The sequence below is a fragment of the Saccopteryx leptura genome, chromosome 6 (genome assembly GCF_036850995.1).
Source record: "Saccopteryx leptura isolate mSacLep1 chromosome 6, mSacLep1_pri_phased_curated, whole genome shotgun sequence".
Classification (NCBI taxonomy): Eukaryota; Metazoa; Chordata; class Mammalia; order Chiroptera; family Emballonuridae; genus Saccopteryx; species Saccopteryx leptura.
The window spans coordinates 159973867-159994679 of record NC_089508.1 but is presented as its reverse complement, the minus strand read 5'-3'; the positions used below and the strand labels follow the sequence as shown (position 1 = coordinate 159994679).

Sequence of the window (20813 nt, the reverse complement as noted above, 5' to 3'; positions counted from 1 at the left end):
ATTTCCTTATGCCTTTGCAGTGCAAACCTTAGAAAATCTAGCTCAATTTGAGGAGTAATTGAGCTGGGAGTTCTACCAAGAAGACAGACACACTGTTCTAGAATATAATATAATATTATTGCTCTTTTGGAATTTGTTATTCATAGGGTTTGCTAATTGTTCGATAAGTAAAAATCAGAAGTTTTATATTAAATACATAAACTTTTGTGAAGAGGAGACTGTTTTAAATAATTGAAACTTTATTCTTTTGACATAAAACTGTGGAACACTCAGATAATGTCTACCATGTTAGTATTCCTATAAGAGAAAATGGGTAAAACAGTATTTAGAAAGCAGTACCAGTACATCTTATTACAAGCATTAGATGTGTCCAAAAAGTTGATATTAGTTCATAACCTGTAACTGTTCAATGTGTGTGACTTCAGTGTTAAAATCCCAGATTTTAAGATAATCTACAATTACAAACTTATGTACCCAGACTTTCTGTTGGCTTCACAAACCAGAGAAGTAGATAGAATGTGCAATAGTCGAAGGATAAATAGTATTATAAATATATATTAGTTATATTACCTAATGAAAGCCATAATCTGTTAATACAGCTATGGATTTATTTCAGGAATTTAATTGAATATATTACTAATAGTGTAGTTGTGTTTTCCAGTGATGGTAAAGTTATTAAAGTTCTTCACTTTCATAGAGTCCAGATTGAGCTGCCAGACGCTGAAACTCCCCTTCAGGGTTAAAAGCTTGTTTCACATCTAAACCTTTTCCATTAAGTGCTAAATATTTGCTGAAGGTTGGCCGAACACGTAACTGCTTAGGAGCTGGCAGAGTTTGGTTTGGACGAGCTGAAATAGATTAAATAAAAGTTAATTCAGAAAACCTAAACAAATGGTTTATACTATCAACAGGAAAAGAAAAAAAAATCAAAATTGATTATGTATGGGGGAAATCCCTCACATTTTGTGCAATGCTGGGATTTGTGTTTCTTATTAAGTCTTTCTGGTTAAGTCCTTTGTAACACTTGACTTAACACTTGATAACAGTGTGACATACCTGTGACATCTAATCTTGTGTTACATGTGGTCACTCCAGCTTCATTAACTGCAGACACGGTATACCACCCAGCATCTTTCTTGTTTACATCTTTTATCAGTAAGGTAACTCTTCCAGAGTTATCATGATATAAGCTGAAAAGAAACAATTGAAAAATTAAAGTATAGGCATTAATTTTCCTGTTAAAGTTTATTTATGATATCCCTGGTCTACAGTCAGACTAATAAGAAAAAGGAACATTTGAAAATTCTGAGGTTATGTTTAGTCATTGCCAAATAGCTATTGGTTTTCTTAAGTTAGACATCTCCCACCAAATCTTGTTTAAATCATCTATTTCCTTGAGCCATCTTCGTTTATTGTTAGTAATAAGGTAAATGTTAGCCTACTTTATGTTTTACATTTCTGATTAGTAGATTCTGGCTTAATGAGGTTTATTATATTTCTGTATCTGTTTTAAAAATGACAAATTTGGATCGCAAATGCATGCCATTTATAATGCATTAAAAATATAATGAATTCACCAAAGTAAATTATAGTTAAGTCTAGAAATACTTATCCTACCTTATTCGATCAGTGTTGAATTGTACCATTTCATTATTTCTTTTCCAGAAAAGTTTTGGTGGAGGTATAGCTGAGATTTGGCATTCTAGCTTCACTGAGTCTCCCTCAAAAACTTTTTTGCTCTGTGGTTTATAGATAAACATTGGTGCTCTTCTATGTTCTTTTGCTACATATTAATGAAAAAAATCAAGTATTTGAAATATTACTAAAAGGATATTAAGTCAAACTAAAGTATGAAATTTGTATGTTGTTTTTTTTTTTTGACAGTCAGTGAGAGGGACAGATAGGGACAGACAGACAGGAAGGGAGAGAGATAAGCATCAATTCTTCCTTGTAGCACCTAGTTCATTCATTGCTTTCTCATATGTGCCTTGACGGGGGACTACAACAGAGCCAGTGATCCCTTGCTCAAGCCCGCGATCTTTGGGCTCAAGCTAGCAACCATGGGATCATGTCTAGGATCCCATGCTCAAGCCAGTGACCCCACGCTCAAGCTGTTGATCCCATACTTAAGCTGAATGAGCCTGCACTCAAGCTGGCAACCTTGGGTTTTCGAACCTGAGTCCTCCGTGTCCCAGTTTGATGCTCTATCTACTGTACCACCACCTGGTCAGGCTGAAATTTGTATGTTGATAAAGTTTTTAACAGTAATAACAGGACTGGAAGCTTTAGCTAAAATGTACAATACTATTGTATAATATTATTACCCCATTTAGAGTTCTAAAACAGGATAATGATGCATTGAATTTATAAATTCAATGTATTTCATTGAAAGAATTTACTGTAAATCATTCTCATTTATCATGTCATCTATAGGGAGGCATCATGAGTGGTGGAAAGAGTACCAGACAACTTGGTTTCAAATTCTCTTATTTGCTACATTTGTCGTGCCATATTGGGGAAAATTTGTTTAGTTTCTCTGAGGCTCAGTTTTATCTACTGTAAAATAATACAATACCCAAGTAATAGTGACTGCTGTGCCTACCATACAAAATTATTGTGAGAATCAGATGAGATAATGAATGAAGAAGCATTTTGTAAACTGTAAGATAACATATAAATATCAGTAATTATTATGTCTTTACTTTTCTTCAGATACCTGAGTGAAAAGAGGAAATGATACTAGAATACCATAACCCTAGCTTTTCTGAAGGAGAAATGAGGAGATTGGACAAATGTCTGCCAAGGTCTCTCTTAGCTCTAAAATTACTGTATTTTTGGAGCACAGGAAGGATTTGCCCAAAGCTTAATCACTTGAATTGTTTTTGTTCTTTGATTTCTAGATCATTAGTTTTTCACTTAGCATGAGACTCCTTATTCTATAGAATAATCTTAAAGATTTTTTTTAGTGGTCTGGATACAATACAAACTCAAGAAAAATTTCCAACTTAATCAAGCTTTTATATAACAAACAATGCATTATATTAAACCCTTTCTTATATGATACATCATAGTTTAAACCATTAAAACTGTGATATATTTAAAGCACTTAAATTGTAATATTTTAAAAGAGAACATCTATTTTATGAGAACTGCTTTACAGAGAAAATTTGAGACATGAGTTTTGCCATACCTGTTTTCTAAAGCAAGTAGGCATGTTTTTGTTGTAATTACAGACAAGTTTCCTAGTGAAAGGAACACAGTCTAAGGCTAAAAGCTGACATTTCCTTTTTAAACTATGCATGATTATGACAATTCTGTGAAAACGTGAGTTAGAGTGATTGTTTTAGACTGTAGACCAGAGCCTAACTTTATTTTTTTTTTTAACTTTAAGACCAGTTACATCTATAGAAATAATTCTGTTACCTTATTTGGTTTGTCTTAAATTGTATCATTTTTGTATTTCCTTTCCAGAAAAGCTTTGGTGGTGAAGCTGCCATTCTAGTTTCATTGTTTCCCTCAAGACTGTCGACCCCCTTTCATTCTCCAGCCCCATTCGTTGCTTTTGTGGAAAAACTGGGGTTCTACTGGGTTGTATAGTGTAGGCATTAACCTTAAGTATAAAGTTCTCTGGTGTTTTCTTTTTTAATACTTTCTTTTTTAATACTACAGGATTAAAGATATTTTATGATCTCTTGGAAGGCTTACCCAGGACGTCCAGCTGCACAGTAAAGGTGGCTTCTCCTGCTCTATTCTTGGCAACACATACATAAGCCCCTGCATCTGAAACTCTAACCACTTCAAAGATGAGTGAATGAAAACCCTTCTCAGACACTATCATTTTGTGAAGATCATCTGATTGAACGGGTCTTCCATTTAGATACCATGACACATCAGCAGCTGGCAGTCCGCTCACCTAGAAATGAAAACACAAGGAGATGACATGATAGAATTTTCAATTATAGTATCACTGGAACCCGTTTGTCCATGAATTTTAACAATTCCAGTACCCAAGTGGGTTTGTGATAAAAAATGCAAAGAGCTTGAAAAAGTATTTGCTTTCAATAATTTTTAACAAAACAGTACAAATTAAAACTCTTGCAGTTAGTATAATATTTACAGATTATCTTAAAGCACATTCAGCTCTTTCATACACAAACTCAAGCTCTTTAAGATCTTTTAATTAAGGAATATGGAAGTCGTGGCTTTTCTGGCTAATGGTGATGGCAGATGCCATCCCAGAAGCACATTTATGCAAGGCTTATTGATCTCATGAATAACCTTTCCAACTGTTCTTGAGCTCTAGTTTTGATGTATAAGTGGCAGTTTGTTAAGTGTTCTTATGTAAGCCTTAATAATTAAAGCCATATACTGACTCTCATAAGTAATCTAGGAAAACATAAGAAAAAATTATTCAGCACAAAGATAATGAAATTGTAGGCCTTTCTAAAAAACTATTCTACCTTGAAGAACTCTTCTAGGCTGAGAGAAAGCAGGATTGCTTGGATTTTTTAAAAAACTTTTTTTTTATTGATTTGAGAGAGGGAAGAGGAAGGGAGAAAGAACACAAGAAGCATCAACTCTTTACTCCACTTTGTTTTGTACTCATTGTTTGTTTCTCATGTGTGCCCTGATGCGAGGTTGAACTCAAAACCTCAGCACATTGGGACAATGCTCTATCCACTGACCTACTTAGTCAGAGCTGTTTGAATGTGATAGCTTCACATAGACTATTAGGTGGTAGGCATTATTGTGACTACTTTATACCTATATATTCAGTTAATTCTCAGACAACTTTATGAAGTAGGTACATTTGTTATTCTCATTTTACGGATGAGACAGAAGCACAGAGAGGTTAAGTGATTTGTCTGAGGTTACACAGCTGAAAAGTGGCAGAGCCAGGATTCAAATCCAGGTAAGCTTGGCTCCAGCATTTGTTTTCTTATCCACTAGACTACTTTTTCTCAAGTTGTAGCAAGCTATGAAGAGGAAGAAGACATTTTTCAAAATTTAGTATCCCATTGTTAATTTTCCCCCAGTATTTAAAAACTCTTCTCTTACTTTGAAGTCCATTCTGCAGAATCTTCCTTCTTCAACTGACGTGTTCTCTGGCACTTGAATGAAACGAGGCGGGTAAAATTTCTCCTGGATTGCATCTTCATCATTCACACCTCCTCTTGAAGATGATCTACTTCTACGAAAAGTATCTTAGTAACCACTATGCAGAGAAATTGTCATTGTTCTTCCTTTCACACAAATATAGTTTAGCCAGCAAATTTGGAACCCCAGAATCTATGCTGTTTGATAATGTAATAACAATGGAGAGGCCATTAGGCCTCTATTAGGCTGTGGTTTATTTGATAACTGTTAGACATACTAGTTTAGAAACATCCGGTACATTGCACATCTTTTTTACAGTGCCAAGAATTGATGAAGAAACTGATCTATTAAAATGCGAAGTACCACATGGACAATTTTTATCACATACAAGAATTGTTAGAACTGGCTTTCCATTATGACAGAGTTGTTTCACATGGAAGTGTGGTCCTGGCTTATTTGACCAAAACATTTTAAAAAACTTTCTCTAAGATAGTCTAAGAATTGACAGATAAGATTTTGATCATTATCTCTGACATTAGAAAATTCACATTGTTTTTATAGAAAGTATATGAGGAAACTGGAGGGCTTTATAAATATTACATTTTTATTTTATTTTAAATTTTCTGTTGATTTGAGGTAGAAAGAGGGAGGGAGAGAGAGAGAGAGAGAAAGAGAAGGAAGCAAGCACCAATTAATTGTTCCTCTTAGTTTCATTTAGTTGGTTGCTTCTCCTATGTGCCCTGACCTGGGATCGAACCTGTGACTTTGGCACAACAGGATGATGCTCTAAACACTGAACAGCTGGGCCAAGGAAAATATTACATTAAAAAAATTTTTTTTTTGCAAGAGGAGGAAAGGCAGAGACACACTCCCGTATGTGCCCCGATCGGGATCCACTAGACAGATTCCTGCATGTGTCCTGATCCGAATCCACAAAGCAAGTCCTCTCGGGGGCGATGCTCTGCCCATCTGAGGCCCTTGCTCCAACTGAGCCATGGCTGCAGGAGGGGAGAAGAGAGAGAGAGAAGCAAGAGGGAGGGGTGGAGAAGCAGATGGGTGTTTTCCTGTGGATCAGTAATTGAACCTGGGACATTCACATGCCAGACCAATGCTCTACCATTGAGCCAACTGGCTAGGGCCCAATATTACATTTTTAATCTGAAAACATTTTAGATAGCAAAATATGTATTTAAAAATTAAAATTTTTTACCTTACTTGTGACGTAGGAACTTGCAGCTGTGTATGTTCTGAATTGTGCTGCTTGAAATGAAAACAGTGATAATGTTAATATGCAGTGTTACCTTGAAATGAAGCAGAACTAAGTATTTGTAGTTGAAAGGAATGTTTCTCTATTGGCTGTATTTTTACAGTTACGGTTCTAGTTGTTCAACTTTTAGACATTTAAAATGTATTGCACTATCCTAATAGTCCAGCAAGAAATCCCAGAATTAATAAGACTTTCACAGACATGATTTATGAAAATTAGATAGACTTTGACTTGGTAGTAGTTCATTTTTCAGATGACTTTTATGACAAAGGATGATGTGTCTCCCTGATGTATTTGAAATGGGAGCGCATAGTACAGATTGTCCTTTAGTAAAACAGGAATAGGCATGAAGTCACTTGTATTGGCAGTGGATATGGGGTATTATGCCTGCTGCTTAAAAGTGGCACCAGCCACAGTAAACACATAATAGACTGGAAAATACTTCTCTTTTTAGTTCATGATGGACACCATGAAGATATGTGTAGAGCTATGAAAAACAACATTAATTACTTCCTGCTAATGTATATTTTAATCAAATAGCTTTTAGAACTTCTATCTGAGCACTAGAAAATTATTTGAGAATAAAATCAGGACTTGATGGAAATTATAATAGAATTAATAAATTGATTAAACATTTAGTGCCTATTTTGTGCATTTTTTCTTTTTTTTTTTTTTTTTAAGAGAGAGACAGGAAGGGAGATGAGAAGCATCAACTTGTAGTTGTGGCACTTCAGTTCATTGATTACTTTCTCAAACGTGCCTTGACTGGGGTTGGGTGAGGGGCTTTAGTTGAACCAGTGACCCTTTGCTCAAGCCAGTGACCATGGGGTTATGTCTATGATCTCATGCTCAAGCTGGTGACCCTGCGCTTACACTGACAAACTTGGGTTTTCAAACTTGGGCTCTCAGCATCCCAAGTCGATTCTGTATCCACTGTACTACCACCTGGACAGGCTATTTTGTGTATTTCATTGTGCTTGGCATAGTGAGAAATATAAAGGAAGTAGAAAATATAATTTCTACCTAAATAGCTGAAAAAGATCTGTATAGCAACAGCAAATTATTAGAAATAATTTACTTTTGGATGAATATATTTAAAGTATTTTGTCATTTTAAAACCAAATTCTTAGAACTGTTATAATTTTTGACAAGCCTTAAGATTTTCTAGGCCTGACCTGTGGTGGTGCAGTGGATAAAGCATTGAGCTGGAATGCTTAGGTCATCGATTCAAAACCCCAGGTTTGCCTGGTCAAGGCACATATGAGAGTTGATACTTCCTGCTCCTTTCCCCTTCTCTCTCTCTTTCTTAACCTCTCTAAAATGAATAAACAAAAATCTAAAAAAGATTTCCTAAGAAAAATGTTAATTATAGTGATCAAAATATCAACTAATATTTTATTAAAAAATAAAAATAATCCAATTAAAATATCCAAAGTAAGTTATTTACGTTTTCCCCTTTAAAATGGTTTGAGTGTGTGTATATATATATAATATATATTATATATATTTGTATTTGTAGATGCAATTACGTATAATGTTCATTTATATGTAATTTGATGATATTTTGTTTGAAGTGTACAAAAAAAATGTGAGATATCTGATTTTCTAATGATTTATATTTGCTATCTCTTTTTCTGTTACCGTCACCTTTATTTTAAATTTTTTAAAGAATGAATAAGAAAAATACATCCTTGCCCTGTGAATTTTTTGTGGGGCAGGGGAAAGACAGAGGGGATGGAGAGAGACAGGAAGGGAGAGAGATGAGAGGCATCAAGTCATAGTTGTGACACCTTAGTTGTTCATAGATTGCTTCTCATGTGCCTGGATGGGGGGTAAGGGGTTCCAGCTGAGCCAGTGACCCCTTTCTTAAGCCAGTGACCATGGGATCATGTTGATGATCCCATGCTCAAGCCAGATGAGCCAGCACTTAAGCCAGAACCCTCGGTGTTTTGAACCTGGAACCTCAGCGTCCCAGGTTGCCACTCTATCCACTGTGCCACCACTGCGCAGGTGCCCTGTGAATTTTTAAGGTAAACTATCATCAATATATTGTTGCTTTGAGTTATTTCTACTAATAGAGATAGATTTGTATCTTATTCATGCTGTCATCTCCTGTACCACCACAGTAAGTGCTTCATATAAATTAGTTGAATTAATGTATGAATTGTTCAGTAGCCAAAAAGAGAATAAAGTTCTATTTTCAGTTTCTAGTTACTTGTTCTGTTAGACACTGCTCCATTCTTAGTAGAACTAGTTGTATTTAACAGAAACAAAAATTTTATTTTCAGCTTCCTATACGTAAAAGCTTGGAATTCTTGAGTGCTTAATTTCATCCCTTTGGCTCCCAGTTTCTTGTTGACTTTGGGAAGGAATGAAAGGTAACTACAGAAGGACGACAGCAATCACAGTTCAGTCTGCCTTTCGAACTATACATTTCTATTCAGGTTTAACTCATTTGTTAAAATGAGGTTGGTCCCGTACAGCCTGTGGGATGGATATTCACTTTATAAGCTGTCCAAAAGTTTATCCCTTTTTGAAAAGGATGCTTTTGTTAATCCTTATGAGGCAAAATTCTGTTTGTTTATTGTTTGTTTTTGTTTCAGTAAGAAACTTTTGTGAACAGGAACAGAAGGAATTGGGTGTTTCATTAGTACTATGAGGATATTTTAAAACATTGAAATGATAAACAGCTTGTGAGAAAAGTTTGATTACTTTGGTTTAGAATTTTCATTTCTGTTCTACTGAATATTTACAACTCATAACTTATAACAACTCTGTCCACATAGACATTGTAAGAAAGAGACTTAGATCTAACTGACCCATAAACGTCCAGATGAAAAGTGACCCCATTCGCCTTCTTGTGTTTTTGACTTTGTGACTTTTCTTTCCCTCCCTCCCTTTCTTTCCTTCTCTCTCTTTTTTTTTTTTTTTTTTTTTTTTGGTATTTTTCTGAAGCTGGAAACAGGGAGAGACAGACAGACTCCCACATGCGCCTGACCGGGATCCACCCGGCACGCCCACCAGGGGCGACGCTCTGCCTACCAGGGGGCGATGCTCTGCCCCTCCGGGGTGTCGCTCTGCCGCGACCATAGCCACTCTAGCGCCTGGGGCAGAGGCCAAGGAGCCATCCCCAGCGCCCGGGCCATCTTTGCTCCAATGGAGCCTTGGCTGCGGGAGGGAAGGAGAGAGACAGAGAGGAAGGAGAGGAGGGGGGTGGAGAAGCAAATGGGGGCTTCTCCTATGTGCCCTGGCCGGGAATCGAACCCAGGTCCCCCGCACGCCAGGCCGACGCTCTACCGCTGAGCCAACCAGCCAGGGCCTTCTCTCTTTATTTCTCTCTCTCCCTCTTTCTCTCTCTCTCTCCCTCTCCTCCCCTCTCCACCCCTCCCCTCCCCTCCCCTTCTCCTCCTCTCCTCTCCTCCCCTCCCCTCCCCTCCCCTCCCCTCCCCTCCCCTCCCCTCCCTTCTCTCCCTTCTTTTTCCAAATTGAGAGGAGGGGAGATAGACTCCCACATGTACCCCCACCAGGATCCACTCAGCAACCCCTTTCGGGGCTGATGCTCTGCCCATCTGGGGCCATGCCCACAACTGAGCTTTTTTTAGCGCCTGACGGGGAGGCTCCATAGAGCCATCATCCTCAGTGCCCCAGAGCCAATGCATTCAAACCAGTTGAGCCATGGCTGTGGGAGGGGAAGGGAGAGAAGGGGGCAGGTTGGGGAGAAGCAGATGGTCACTTCTGTGTGCCCCGACCAGGAGTTGAACCTGGGACTTCCATATGCTGGGCTGATGCTCTACCATTGAGCTAACCTGCCAGGGCTTGTGACATTTCTTAGGCAGATACTAGAACCACTGGAAATGGGGTAAAAGTTAAACTTTATATTTAAGCCCATCATGGCCTCTTCTATGGAAGTGATTGACTTTTGTTTCAAATGCTATTTATAAACATTACAAAAGCAGACTTTTAACGAGAATGGACACAAAAAGAGCTCCAGTTAGATAAAGATTATTTAAATTACCTTTGGTGAATCTTGTGCATCACTGTCATTTTGAGCTTGAAACACAGCAGCTGCATTCTGTGGTCCTAGCAATCTGCGTGCCATCTTTTCCTCATATGTTAGCCGCTTTAAAGAAATAGGTTGTTAAGAAGAGTGGTAATGAGATTTAATACAAATGGTTTAACTTAATACCACCAGGAATTTTACCAAAGAAGTATAGTTCTGTCTTTTGAATTGTAGGTAGATGCTATGCTTTAAAAATCATTTTCTTTTATTCAAAGCATTTCCTTCCATTCTAGTGCCAGGTCCCTCATCTGTAATACTCACTTTTCTTTTTGCCCCTTGGAAAGGCAGGCAAATCACCTTTAAATAAAGCTCTCCCACGTAAAGGGAAAATCTTTCCCTTCTTGCTGTGTATGTTCCAATCAGTTCTGTCTTCGAATATAGTACTGCATGTTCTCACATTCAGAAATAACCTTTAAGTGAACACTGAATATTTGACTTACTAACTTCTGGCTGAGAGCAGTGCAACTGATATGTAAGTGAATTAAAGGCATATAGTACTGTTTCAAAGATAGATGACTAATACAATGTGTACAGTAAGTTACATAATAAAAATTAAGGCTATTTGTCCATCAATTATACATACCAAAAAATAGATACCAAAGTACATGAAGAAGTCAAGTTGACAGTATTTCCTATTAGTTATTTGGTCATTAGACATTTTATGAGGGTAATCCTTAAAATATTAAATCATTCAGGTTTTTTGTTTGCTTTATTTTTTTACTACTCAAAACTAAGGAGATTTCATGCAGAAAAATATGAAATAGGGCCCAAATTTTCCTGTTTGAAAAGATTATTCCTTGCTCATTATATGGTCATAGCTCTGTGAAATAGACCAACTTTCTTATTGGCATTAGATTTTGTAGTTTAATTGCTTTTTGTATGAAATAGACAGCTTGCTCACTTGATTTCCATTCTGAAGAAGGCTGTTCTTGCATTTGAACTTTCTTTCCAAATCTTGAATCAGAGCTTCTTTTGATCCTTGTATTTCATGGTCAGAAGTCCTTGGTGTGGGCTTAGCATTTGCACTTTGGGATGGCTTAGCATTTACAGGTTGGCCAACTGAGGGTTGTTGATAGCTTTAAAAAGAAAAAAGATTTTTAATAAAGAAGATCTTTACAATGTGTATGTAAAAGAGACTTGGCCAGCTTGGCCAGTGGTGGCACAGTGGATAGAGTGTTGACCTGGGCTGCTGAGGTTGCCATTTTGAAACCATGGGCTTGCCTGGTCAAGGCACATAACGACCAGCAAGCAATGAATAATTAAAGTGAAGCAACTATGTGTCGATACTTCTCACTCCCCACACCCTCCTCTCTCTGTAAAATCAATAAATACTATCTTAAAAAATTAAGGAAACTTGGCCTTATTTTGTCAGTCACCTTTAGATAGGCTATATCTACCACTTAGTATTATTAGTGTTAAAAACACCAATTTTCCCCTCTCGGTCTCTCTCTTCCCCTCCACAGCCAAGGCTCCATTGGAGCAGAGTTGGCCCGGGTGCTGAGGATGGCTCTGTGGCTTCTGCCTCAGGTGCTGGAATGGCTCTGGTTGCAACAGAGCAATGCCCCGGATGGGCAGAGCATTGCCCCCTGGTGGGCATGCCAGGTGGATCTCGGTCGGGTACATGTGGGCGTCTGTCTGACTGCCTCCCCATTTCCAACTTCAGAAAAAATACAAAAACAAAAAACCCACCAATTTTCCTAGTAACAGTCAAGAAGGATTTTATGAGTTGTTACCAGCATTTTTGTTTCTGTTCGTTTTGGCAAGTAAAAATTAAGTATCAGGAGGAACAATTTAGATTAGATATAAGGAGGATGTCCTTTGAAGATCTTGGTCAATACCACAAATCATGGCTCCTTTCTCCAACTGATTGTTAAACGTTTACCAGTATTACCACTGGTATTTAGTGACTTCTGTTGTTTTGAGTGGAGCCTATAGTTTACATAAATAAACAGTTAAATAAATAGTTGATTTTTCCATTAATTACCAATTTTAATTTCTTATTCTAGAAAATGCAAGTATGGAACTATATAAATAAAATAACTTGTAATAATAGTTTCTTTAATGTTGCTAAAGTGATTTATGGAAAAAGAAAGGAATGACTATGGGAGGAAGAAGAAAGAACTGTAAACTAAAAAAAAGGGAAAGTTTGGAAGAAAAAAATTGAATAGCAGTTGAAGAGTTGGTTTAAATCTTTATTTCAAGTTCTGATGCTAAATTTTCTTCTAAGATGTTCTTGCCCCTCCCAGAGTTACCTTGTTGATTCTGATAGAGGGCAGAGGTGAATATTTAGGGACTCCTATATTATTAGATTTCTTGGGTACAGATTTCACAGTGCTTTGTTCATAGTTAATGTATTGAATAGTTTATTTGTTTAGGGCCATAGAGGTGCTAGTTTACATCTATTTAATGTGGGGAAACTGGCCACTATCTTCAATGAGTATTTTTACCATTATTATATAAACATTCTCCAGTTATCTAGATAAGGCAGACATGGTCTGTTCTGCGACTTCTTCCTGTTCAAATATTCTCAAGGGTCTTTAAAAGAACTTTTAATATAAATGGAAATGTATCTCCTCTGAGTGGAGCCAGAATTTTAATTTTTGTAGGTTTTGGGGACTTGGTTAGTAATCTCTAGATTATGGAAAAAAAACCTTATAACTACTCATCATTGTATCATTTATATCCAGTAACAGAGGTAGGGTATAGGTCAGGGGTCCCCAAACTTTTTACATGGGGCCAGTTCACTGTCCCTCAGACCGTTGGAGGGCAGGACTATAGAAAAAACTAGGAACAAATCCCTATGCATACTGCACATATCTTATTTTAAAGTAAAAAAAAAAAAACAAAAACAAAAACAGGAACAAATACAATATTTAAAATAAAGAACAAGTAAATTTAAATCAACAAACTGACCAGTATTTCAATGGGAACTATGGACCTGCTTTTGGCTAATGAGATGGTCAATGTGCTCCTCTCACTGACCACCAATGAAAGAAGTGGCCCTTCCGGAAGTGCGGCGGGGCAGGATAAATGGCCTCAGGGGGCCGCATGTGGCCCGCGGGCCGTAGTTTGGGAACCCCTGGTATAGGTGATACTGTTAGCTGAAGTCATGGTTTTTCATTGTATTTAAGATGCTCTAATGAAAGTTGGTGATTTACATTTTCTCTCCTTACATTTCAGATCTTGAGCATTGTCAATGTTAATCCTTAGTCTGATTTGTTAAGTTAAATAGATAGCCAAACCAAGTGTTTAAATAAATAGTGAGGGTTTTTTTTTCTTTCTTTTTTTGTTGTTCATTTGTTTGTTTTACAATTGAATCTCCAGGTCAAACTGGTAAAATTCCTTTGATCTTACAGATCTGTTTCTCCAACTGTATGAAGTTAAAACAGCATATTTTAAAAAGATGTTAGCCTACCTTCTTTATAAAAGTCACACATTTGTTAAAGTGAATTAGCATTAAATATTTTTTTAGACTGTCATAATATAATGTAATATCTCTGAGAAATCTTGTTTCAAAACCAAGCCTGAGTCCTGGCTGAGCACTCAGTTGGGTTAGAGCATAACCCCAATACACCAAGGTTGCTAATTCAATCCCTGGTCAGGGTACATACAAGAACCAACCAGTGAATGTATAAATAAGAGGAATAACAAATTGATGTTTCTCTCTCTCTCTCTTTCTTTCTCTTTCTCTTTCTCTCTCCCTCTCCCTCTCTCCCCTCTTCCCCCTTATTCTTTCTCTAAAATCAATCAATAATATATGTGTGTGTGTGTGTTTGTGTATATATATATATATGAAAAAGCCAAGCCCAAGAATCACTGATGTGTATGTAACCTCAGTCACTATTCACTGATAAACCCAGTATTAACAGTTTAGATACCTTAGGTGTTAGGTCTTGATCTGCTCATATTTATAAACTAATACCTGCACACTGCTGTGCAGGTCTTTTTTTTCTATTGTTAATCATCCAAATTCTTAATTTTGATAACAGTTCAGAAACTGAATCACTGAGCAGTTAAGTTAAAGTTGCTGAATATCATAGCAAGGTTTTTTGAAAGGAATAATTGGAATTAAAGAGTTTCTCTCAGTTGCTAGTCTGTTTTGTGCTCAACTGAGTAGAACCTTTGCTTAAAGTTTTCCTCCTGAGGAAAAGCTAAGTAAAGCTTTCAAACTTCTCTAGGTCAGAATCCAAGGGATTATTGTTGAAGACGTGGCAAATTTAAGCTCATTGTAACAATGGGGGAGTTGTGCACAAATGTTCAAAGGGGCAGAGCTTTGCACCCTGTGTGGCTGTACACAGAATGGTATCAAGTGGCTGTGGGAAGATTAAAAGGGTTATCTATGGTTGCTGAAAATGGAACAGCTAAAGCTGGATCTTTGATCTTTGGTTTGGGGACCTCCTATGTTTTATTTCTTATCCGCTCCATTTTTGCCTTTCTTTATCTCTTCTTAGTTCTGTGCACAGAGCTAGGTATATGGTTGCAGCTTAGTAATATTTATTTGATGACTTTCTTTTCTAGGTGGGAATTTGGAGTGGGATTGACTTAAAAATATTTTAGTCAGAAAAGGTTATTTTAGATTTAAAAATGCTCGTTTAGGAAATATGGAAATAATTGAAAGGTAGATGGAATAAGATTGTCTGGGTAAAATGTTACCAAGAAAAATTTACAATGTGTGATAATGGGTATAGTGGGAATTTGGGAGGGAAAAGAAAGATAGGGCTCTTAATTCTTAAATGCATCTTTTAAAAATATTAGGTCAGGTCAAACATATGAAATGCCATTTCAAACAGTTTAGCCGAGTATCTAGGATTTTAACAAATATTTTGGGTTTCCTTAGTGTTTATTTAAATTTTTTATTTATTTATTTTAGAGAGTGAGGAAGGGGGAGAGAAAGAGAGACAGGAACATTGATCTCTTTCTATACGTGCCCTGACTGGGGATCAAACCAGCAACTTCTGTGCTTTGAGACGATGCTCCAGTCAACTGAGCTATCTGGCCAGCGGTCCTGGGTTTTATTCTTAAAAATATTGAAAAGTTTTCTTTGCAGGTTGAATTGCTATAGTCAGTTTACTAGGTTTCCAGAATTGTCACTAAAAATAGGAATCTCTAGAAAAAAGTAGCCTTTAAAGAAGAGAAATTAGCAAGAACTTCAGCAAGTCTGTCAATAAGCCTACAACAAACAAAATATTCTCTTGGACAATTTTTTTCACATGCTTCTGATTTAATTCTCTGATGTTCTAGCTAGTCAAGGAACGGGAAAACTGATAGCTGTAACTTTTGCATAAGCACAAAGTATTCAGTTCATGTTTTAAAAAAAGCACAACCACTATGTCCTTTGTATCAGGTTCTCCTAGGACAGTTTTAGGACTGTGAAAATAGTACATGCTTGCATAAGGCTGCAGGTATTCTTCCCTTTATTTAGATCAGTCTAGCCAATTTGAACAAAGTGTGGTTTTATTTACCAAAGGAAACCTTGAGGTCATAAATCTTTATCTGTTCAAGTATTTTTTCTGATCATAGTAAGGAAAATCTATACAGTTTAATGTCTAAATCCCACATTTTCTTTTTAGCCAAGTGGATATTCAAGATCAAAGGTGAAATGGATAGGAAGAAAAGACTGAACTGAGAAGAAATTTAATAGCCTCTGCTTATGTGAGAGGAAATACTAGCTGAAGATGAGCAGGCAGGTGTTCTTTATCTCAGCTGAGCCCAGAACCAAAGCAATTACATTTACAGCATGAGGAATTTAGCTTAGACTGGGGGAATGGTTTGCTGTTCTTAGGTATGTTAGAAATCTTCTTTTTTTGGAGATGGAAAATAATGGGTAAGTAATTGTATGGGGTAATAGATGATTTGAGTTCAGCTCAGCCAGGACACTAGAGACTGGGTCAGATGAACTCTATTTACCAGTACCTTGGTTCAAGGTGTTCTAGGAGAATTATGGGGTCATGTTGACTTTTTAGATAGGAATGAGGTACAGCATTACCTTCCCCACCTCTGTCATCCTCAGATACTGCATATGCAATATATATCCATATACACATATTTTAAAACTCACTTACTTGGAGTCCACAGTGGAAGGGATTTTGTTGCTGCTGTAGTCAGCTTGTGATGGTAATATGGAGCTTAGGAAGCTGGCTGGTGACTGGTTATAGGTGGCTGTAACCTTTTGGCCTGGGTTGGAGCCAGCAAGCTGCTGGGAAGAAGCAGGAAAAGCAGAGGAGGACATGGTGATGTGAGAGCTCATTGTTGAGGAAGCAGAAAATCTTTGTTCTGTGCACTGACGGGGCTGGATGATAATGGAAGACTGTTTGGTCTGGCTAGAATAGCTGGAGGTTTCTGGTCCAGGAGGTTGCAGTCTGGAGCCACATGGATTTTGGGATTGGATGAAGTGTTTTGGCCGTTCGTAGTTAAACATACTTAGCTGGTATATGGAGATGTAGGCAGTTTTTTACTGTAATGATTTGCTCCTGGAGGGTTGGGGTCCTGAATTTGGGACCGCAAGGCTGGAATTATATAAGATCCCAAGGAATCCCAGGCAACCTTGTTCTGCCTCTTCTTGAGATCCTGGGAATACGGTGCTCCTTGGCTTTGATGGAGTTGCCTTCTCTTGAAGAATATCTGTCCTTCACAAGGAGAAAATGATTGTTACAATATTTGTGTAAAACAGTACTGTTTATTTAACATCTTTAGTACTGTATTCTTTTTTGAGCTTAGGAGCTTTCAAGATCATCTTAAAGGGGAACTTGCTTGGTTTCTACACTTCCCCTTCCTTTATCTTTGTCTTTACACCAACACTTTCCCCATGAGAATAAGAAAAAAGGATTCATTAGTGTTTGTTTGCCTTTCGGTGATTTTACTTTAAGGATTTTATTTATTGATTTTAGAGAGAGGAGGGTGAGCGAAAGAGAAAGGCAGAGGCAGGGGGAGGAGCGTGAACCATCAACTCCAGGTTGCTTCTTGTATGTGCCCTGACTGGGCAAACCCAGGGTTTCAAAGAGAAGACCTCAGCTTTCCAAGTCGATGCTCTATCCACTGTGCCACCACACAGGCACCTTTGGGTGATTCTTAGGTATACCCAGGGGTAGGAAAGTTTGAGTTTGCCAAGTGGTTATTTATGAAAGGAAATTCTGTGATATTGCTCAGTGTGATAATTCTATGGTCTCATCATTAGCTTTTGCCCAGATGTTACTGTTTCATTAACCAGAGAGATTTAATGATTTAAAATAATTAGTAGTTAAATATGTAACAAGTCAACTTCCATTCAGTTTGAATCCTTCCCATTGTTCCACAAAACCAATGAACAGCTCTTTTGATACATCAGTAATTCATGTCCTTGTGATCTGTGATGAATGATATCATGGTAAATCTAGGGGAACAGTATACTTCTTGTGTAATAAAATGTTACTTTAATGTCCATATTTACTTCTTCACCCTTCACAGTTTCACAAAGTAGAATGAACATCTATAATTCACTGTTGTCAACTTTAAGTGGATTTTTTTACCTTACAATTCACTTGCCTCTTTTCTTCCCTTGATTCCAAATTAACCATACTACCAAACTAGACAATAATTAAGAAGTGACTGTTTATTTTTCTCTCTATGTATATGTAATATGTTAGTGACTGTGTTCCAGAGCCATTTGTAATTTTTTCCTATTATTCTTAGATTATATGATACTATCTAGTTATTGGTCTTGATGTTCTCTTAGTTATTTAGTTTTACTTTTTATTATTTTTACCTGTTTAATATGTATATTAGACTAATTTAAATATTATTTTAGCTCCTCTCATTTTTTTCTTTTGAATTGGCAAACAGAAGGAAGTAAGGCAGCCGTGAAGCTAGTCTATTCCTTACCAAGCAGAGATGGGTGCCATTGCTCTTAGCTCTACTCTGGTTCACCTGACTTACACATAGATCCCCATTTTTCCTTAGATGAATCATTTGTCACCAAAATCTCCTTAAGGGATTATATCTGCCTCTGATTTCTTCTATTAATATGGTAAATCTAAGCAGGACCATATACAGACATTACACACAAAGACTAGCCCTATAAATTGTAGCATTGTCTTTTTTCAGAATATCAGAAAATTTAGTACAAAATGCATTTAGTTCGTATCACATAGTTTAAACCAACACTGAGATAATGCTAAATCAAATTTTTAGTCGATAAAATTAGCCAGACTGTCATTAATTGAAACAAAATCTTAAAATTATTTAATTTCTTATCTTGAAAAAAGTACCATTTTTAATGAAGTATTTCCAGACAACTTCATCCTAATTGTGCATATAGTTTAAATTAAAATTAACAAGTTTAGGAAAGAACAAAAATGCAACTAAGCAGCCAAGAGAAAAATTCTATTGAAAAGACTTGAAAAGTCATATATTCCTTCAAGTTTGTGAACACAAGCACATTCAACTAGAGTCCATTTTAGTAACTAACTGTATAAGGCCTTTAAATTGTTGGGGAAACACATCCAGAGGAGGCTTTAATTAGCTTTTCTCAAAAAAAAAAAAAAAAAAAGTATTTCAAGGCAAGTAGTTTTGTAGTTATTGGTTTATTCATTCCATTGCTAAATTTAATCAACTTTGGTTCCTAAATTCCTTTTTGGGCAGGCATATGATTCAGATTTATTTCCAATAGCAAGGAATAAACTGTTGAACTAATAGCTAGTAGATATTTTTCAAAAAGTTCCCTATTTTTCTTTACGTATATTTCTGTAATGTCAGCTATTTTGTTAAAATTTACTGTTATTTTTTAAAGCTCAATTAAAAATGTTCTTTCAAAATTTTTATTTTGTTCATATTTCACTAAATTTTATACAGATGTTCCCACAGGTAACTCTGAGAGGCTTTTCTTCATGTTTGTAGTTACTGTTCAACAATTCTAGAATAGATTCTATTACATGACAGTATAATTTCATTCTAAATTATATTAAATAAATATCAAAAATTTTATAAATAAAATACTAGTCAACCTCCTATTTAAACATCTTAACATTTTTTCCCTATCTCCAACACAGCACAGACTTGCACAAAAAAGGACTGAAGATATTTTGCAGCTGTAGAATATCAACACAATTAAAGTTAGATGAAGTGTCTCCTTTCAAGGAAAAATGATGAATAAAAATAATAACACATAACTGTCTTTTTTTTTATCCTTTCTTTAATGCCTTCCAGTTTCAGTGGAATGAATAGAGCACTTTCTCTTCAAATCTTTGTATAGTACTGTTATGATGTTGTGGCTTTCTAACTTTTTATCTGAAGATCACCTCTGCACATATGCCTCTGATTTGGACAAAAAACAAAAACAAAACTCCAAACTACAGCAGTAATAAAGAAGGGACTTACCCACAGTTCTGGAGGGTGCCAGCTGGTTTTAACCCACTATTGAAGGGAAGGAAGAGGCATCCTCTTTCCTCACAGACTAATCTAGTGGCTCTGTGCGTAGTATTATAGCACCACTGACTTTTATCAGCTGCCAAGCAGTGACATCTGATGTGCTTGCCTGTCCATCTACCTATGCTGGCATGTCAAAGTAAGAGTCCACAATCTAAACAATATCTCAGATGTCGTAGTGATATTTAAGGAGTGGGATTACATGAGCTTCTCTTTCAGGCCTCTTTTTTTTAGATGTGAATTTTGACTATAAGCTTTAGCAAGTTCATGTTGAGGGAAGAGCAATGAATTGGAAATGGTAAAAAGTATATCGAAAACTCAATTTCTTCATTGTTCTGGGGGCTTTGTGAATATTCCCTGTTGAAAGAAAGACTAAATTTCTTCTTCATATACAATACTGGCATTCTGTCTTGTAAAGACTTCTCCAGAAATAAGGTCAGTGATGGATATGCTTCAAATTGATTTGTATTGGATAGTGGTTCATCTGAAGACTTTTTTTTTGCCAAATGGGAGTAAGGGGGAGTAGGGTTCAAGCAGGTTTTTTTTTTTTTAAGAAAGGGGGTGTGGTCTTGGTAAAGGCAGGAGAACAGGAGATGGTGGCATGTCATTGGGGAGGGGGAGGTAGAAAAACATGAAAACATGATATAGTTTCTTTAGCAAGTTTTCTGAATCTATCGTATATGCCTCCTTGACCTTGTATTTATATTCTAAAAACTTTTTTTTTAGAAATTAAATGTAATGGGGTAAAAGTATTGAAACACTTAATTACCAAACAGCCTGACCGGTGGTGGTGCAGTGTATAGAGCATTGACCCGAGATGCTGAAGACCAGGGTTTGAAACCCTGAGGTCACCGGCTTGAGTGCAGGCTCATCTGGTTTGAGCACAAGGTTACCATCTTGAGCATGGGATTATTGACATAATCCCATGACTGCTGGCTTTAGCCCAGAGGTCACTGGTTTGAAGCCCCAGGGTACTGGCTTGAGCCCAAG

The 20813-nt window shown here is 36.7% G+C and overlaps 2 protein-coding genes across 10 annotated transcripts in view; one reads left to right on the top strand and one right to left on the bottom strand.

Annotated features, from left to right (window-relative positions):
* The window catches only part of KLHL3 (kelch like family member 3), a 358874-nt gene that overhangs the window by 1214 nt on the left and 336847 nt on the right, over positions 1-20813 (top strand). The gene's annotated exons all lie outside the window — the stretch shown is intronic.
* On the bottom strand, positions 220-19860 carry MYOT (myotilin). 3 transcript variants are annotated; one of them, XM_066344561.1, is made up of 10 exons: positions 19776-19860; positions 16487-17050; positions 11326-11500; positions 10380-10484; positions 6308-6357; positions 5059-5191; positions 3706-3913; positions 1618-1783; positions 1057-1190; positions 220-848 (listed from the first exon to the last, which is right to left on the bottom strand). In XM_066344561.1, the coding sequence occupies exons 2-10, from the start codon at positions 16840-16842 to the stop codon at positions 676-678; spliced, it is 1500 nt and encodes a 499-aa protein (XP_066200658.1). In that variant the 5' UTR covers positions 16843-17050; positions 19776-19860; the 3' UTR covers positions 220-675. The 3 variants fall into 3 exon arrangements, with proteins under 3 accessions (XP_066200658.1, XP_066200660.1, XP_066200659.1); XM_066344563.1 differs by having other exon boundaries at positions 6308-6354; XM_066344562.1 differs by having other exon boundaries at positions 16487-17045; positions 19776-19850.

Coding starts and splice junctions, on each gene's coding strand:
- MYOT (XM_066344561.1), bottom strand. CDS start 16,842: ATGTTTAACTACGAACGGCCAAAACACTTCATCCAATCCCAAAATCCA. Junction 6,358..10,379: donor ATGCACAAGATTCACCAAAG/GTAATTTAAATA, acceptor TTTCATTTCAAG/CAGCACAATTCAGAACATAC. Junction 849..1,056: donor CACAAGATTAGATGTCACAG/GTATGTCACACT, acceptor AATCTATTTCAG/CTCGTCCAAACCAAACTCTG.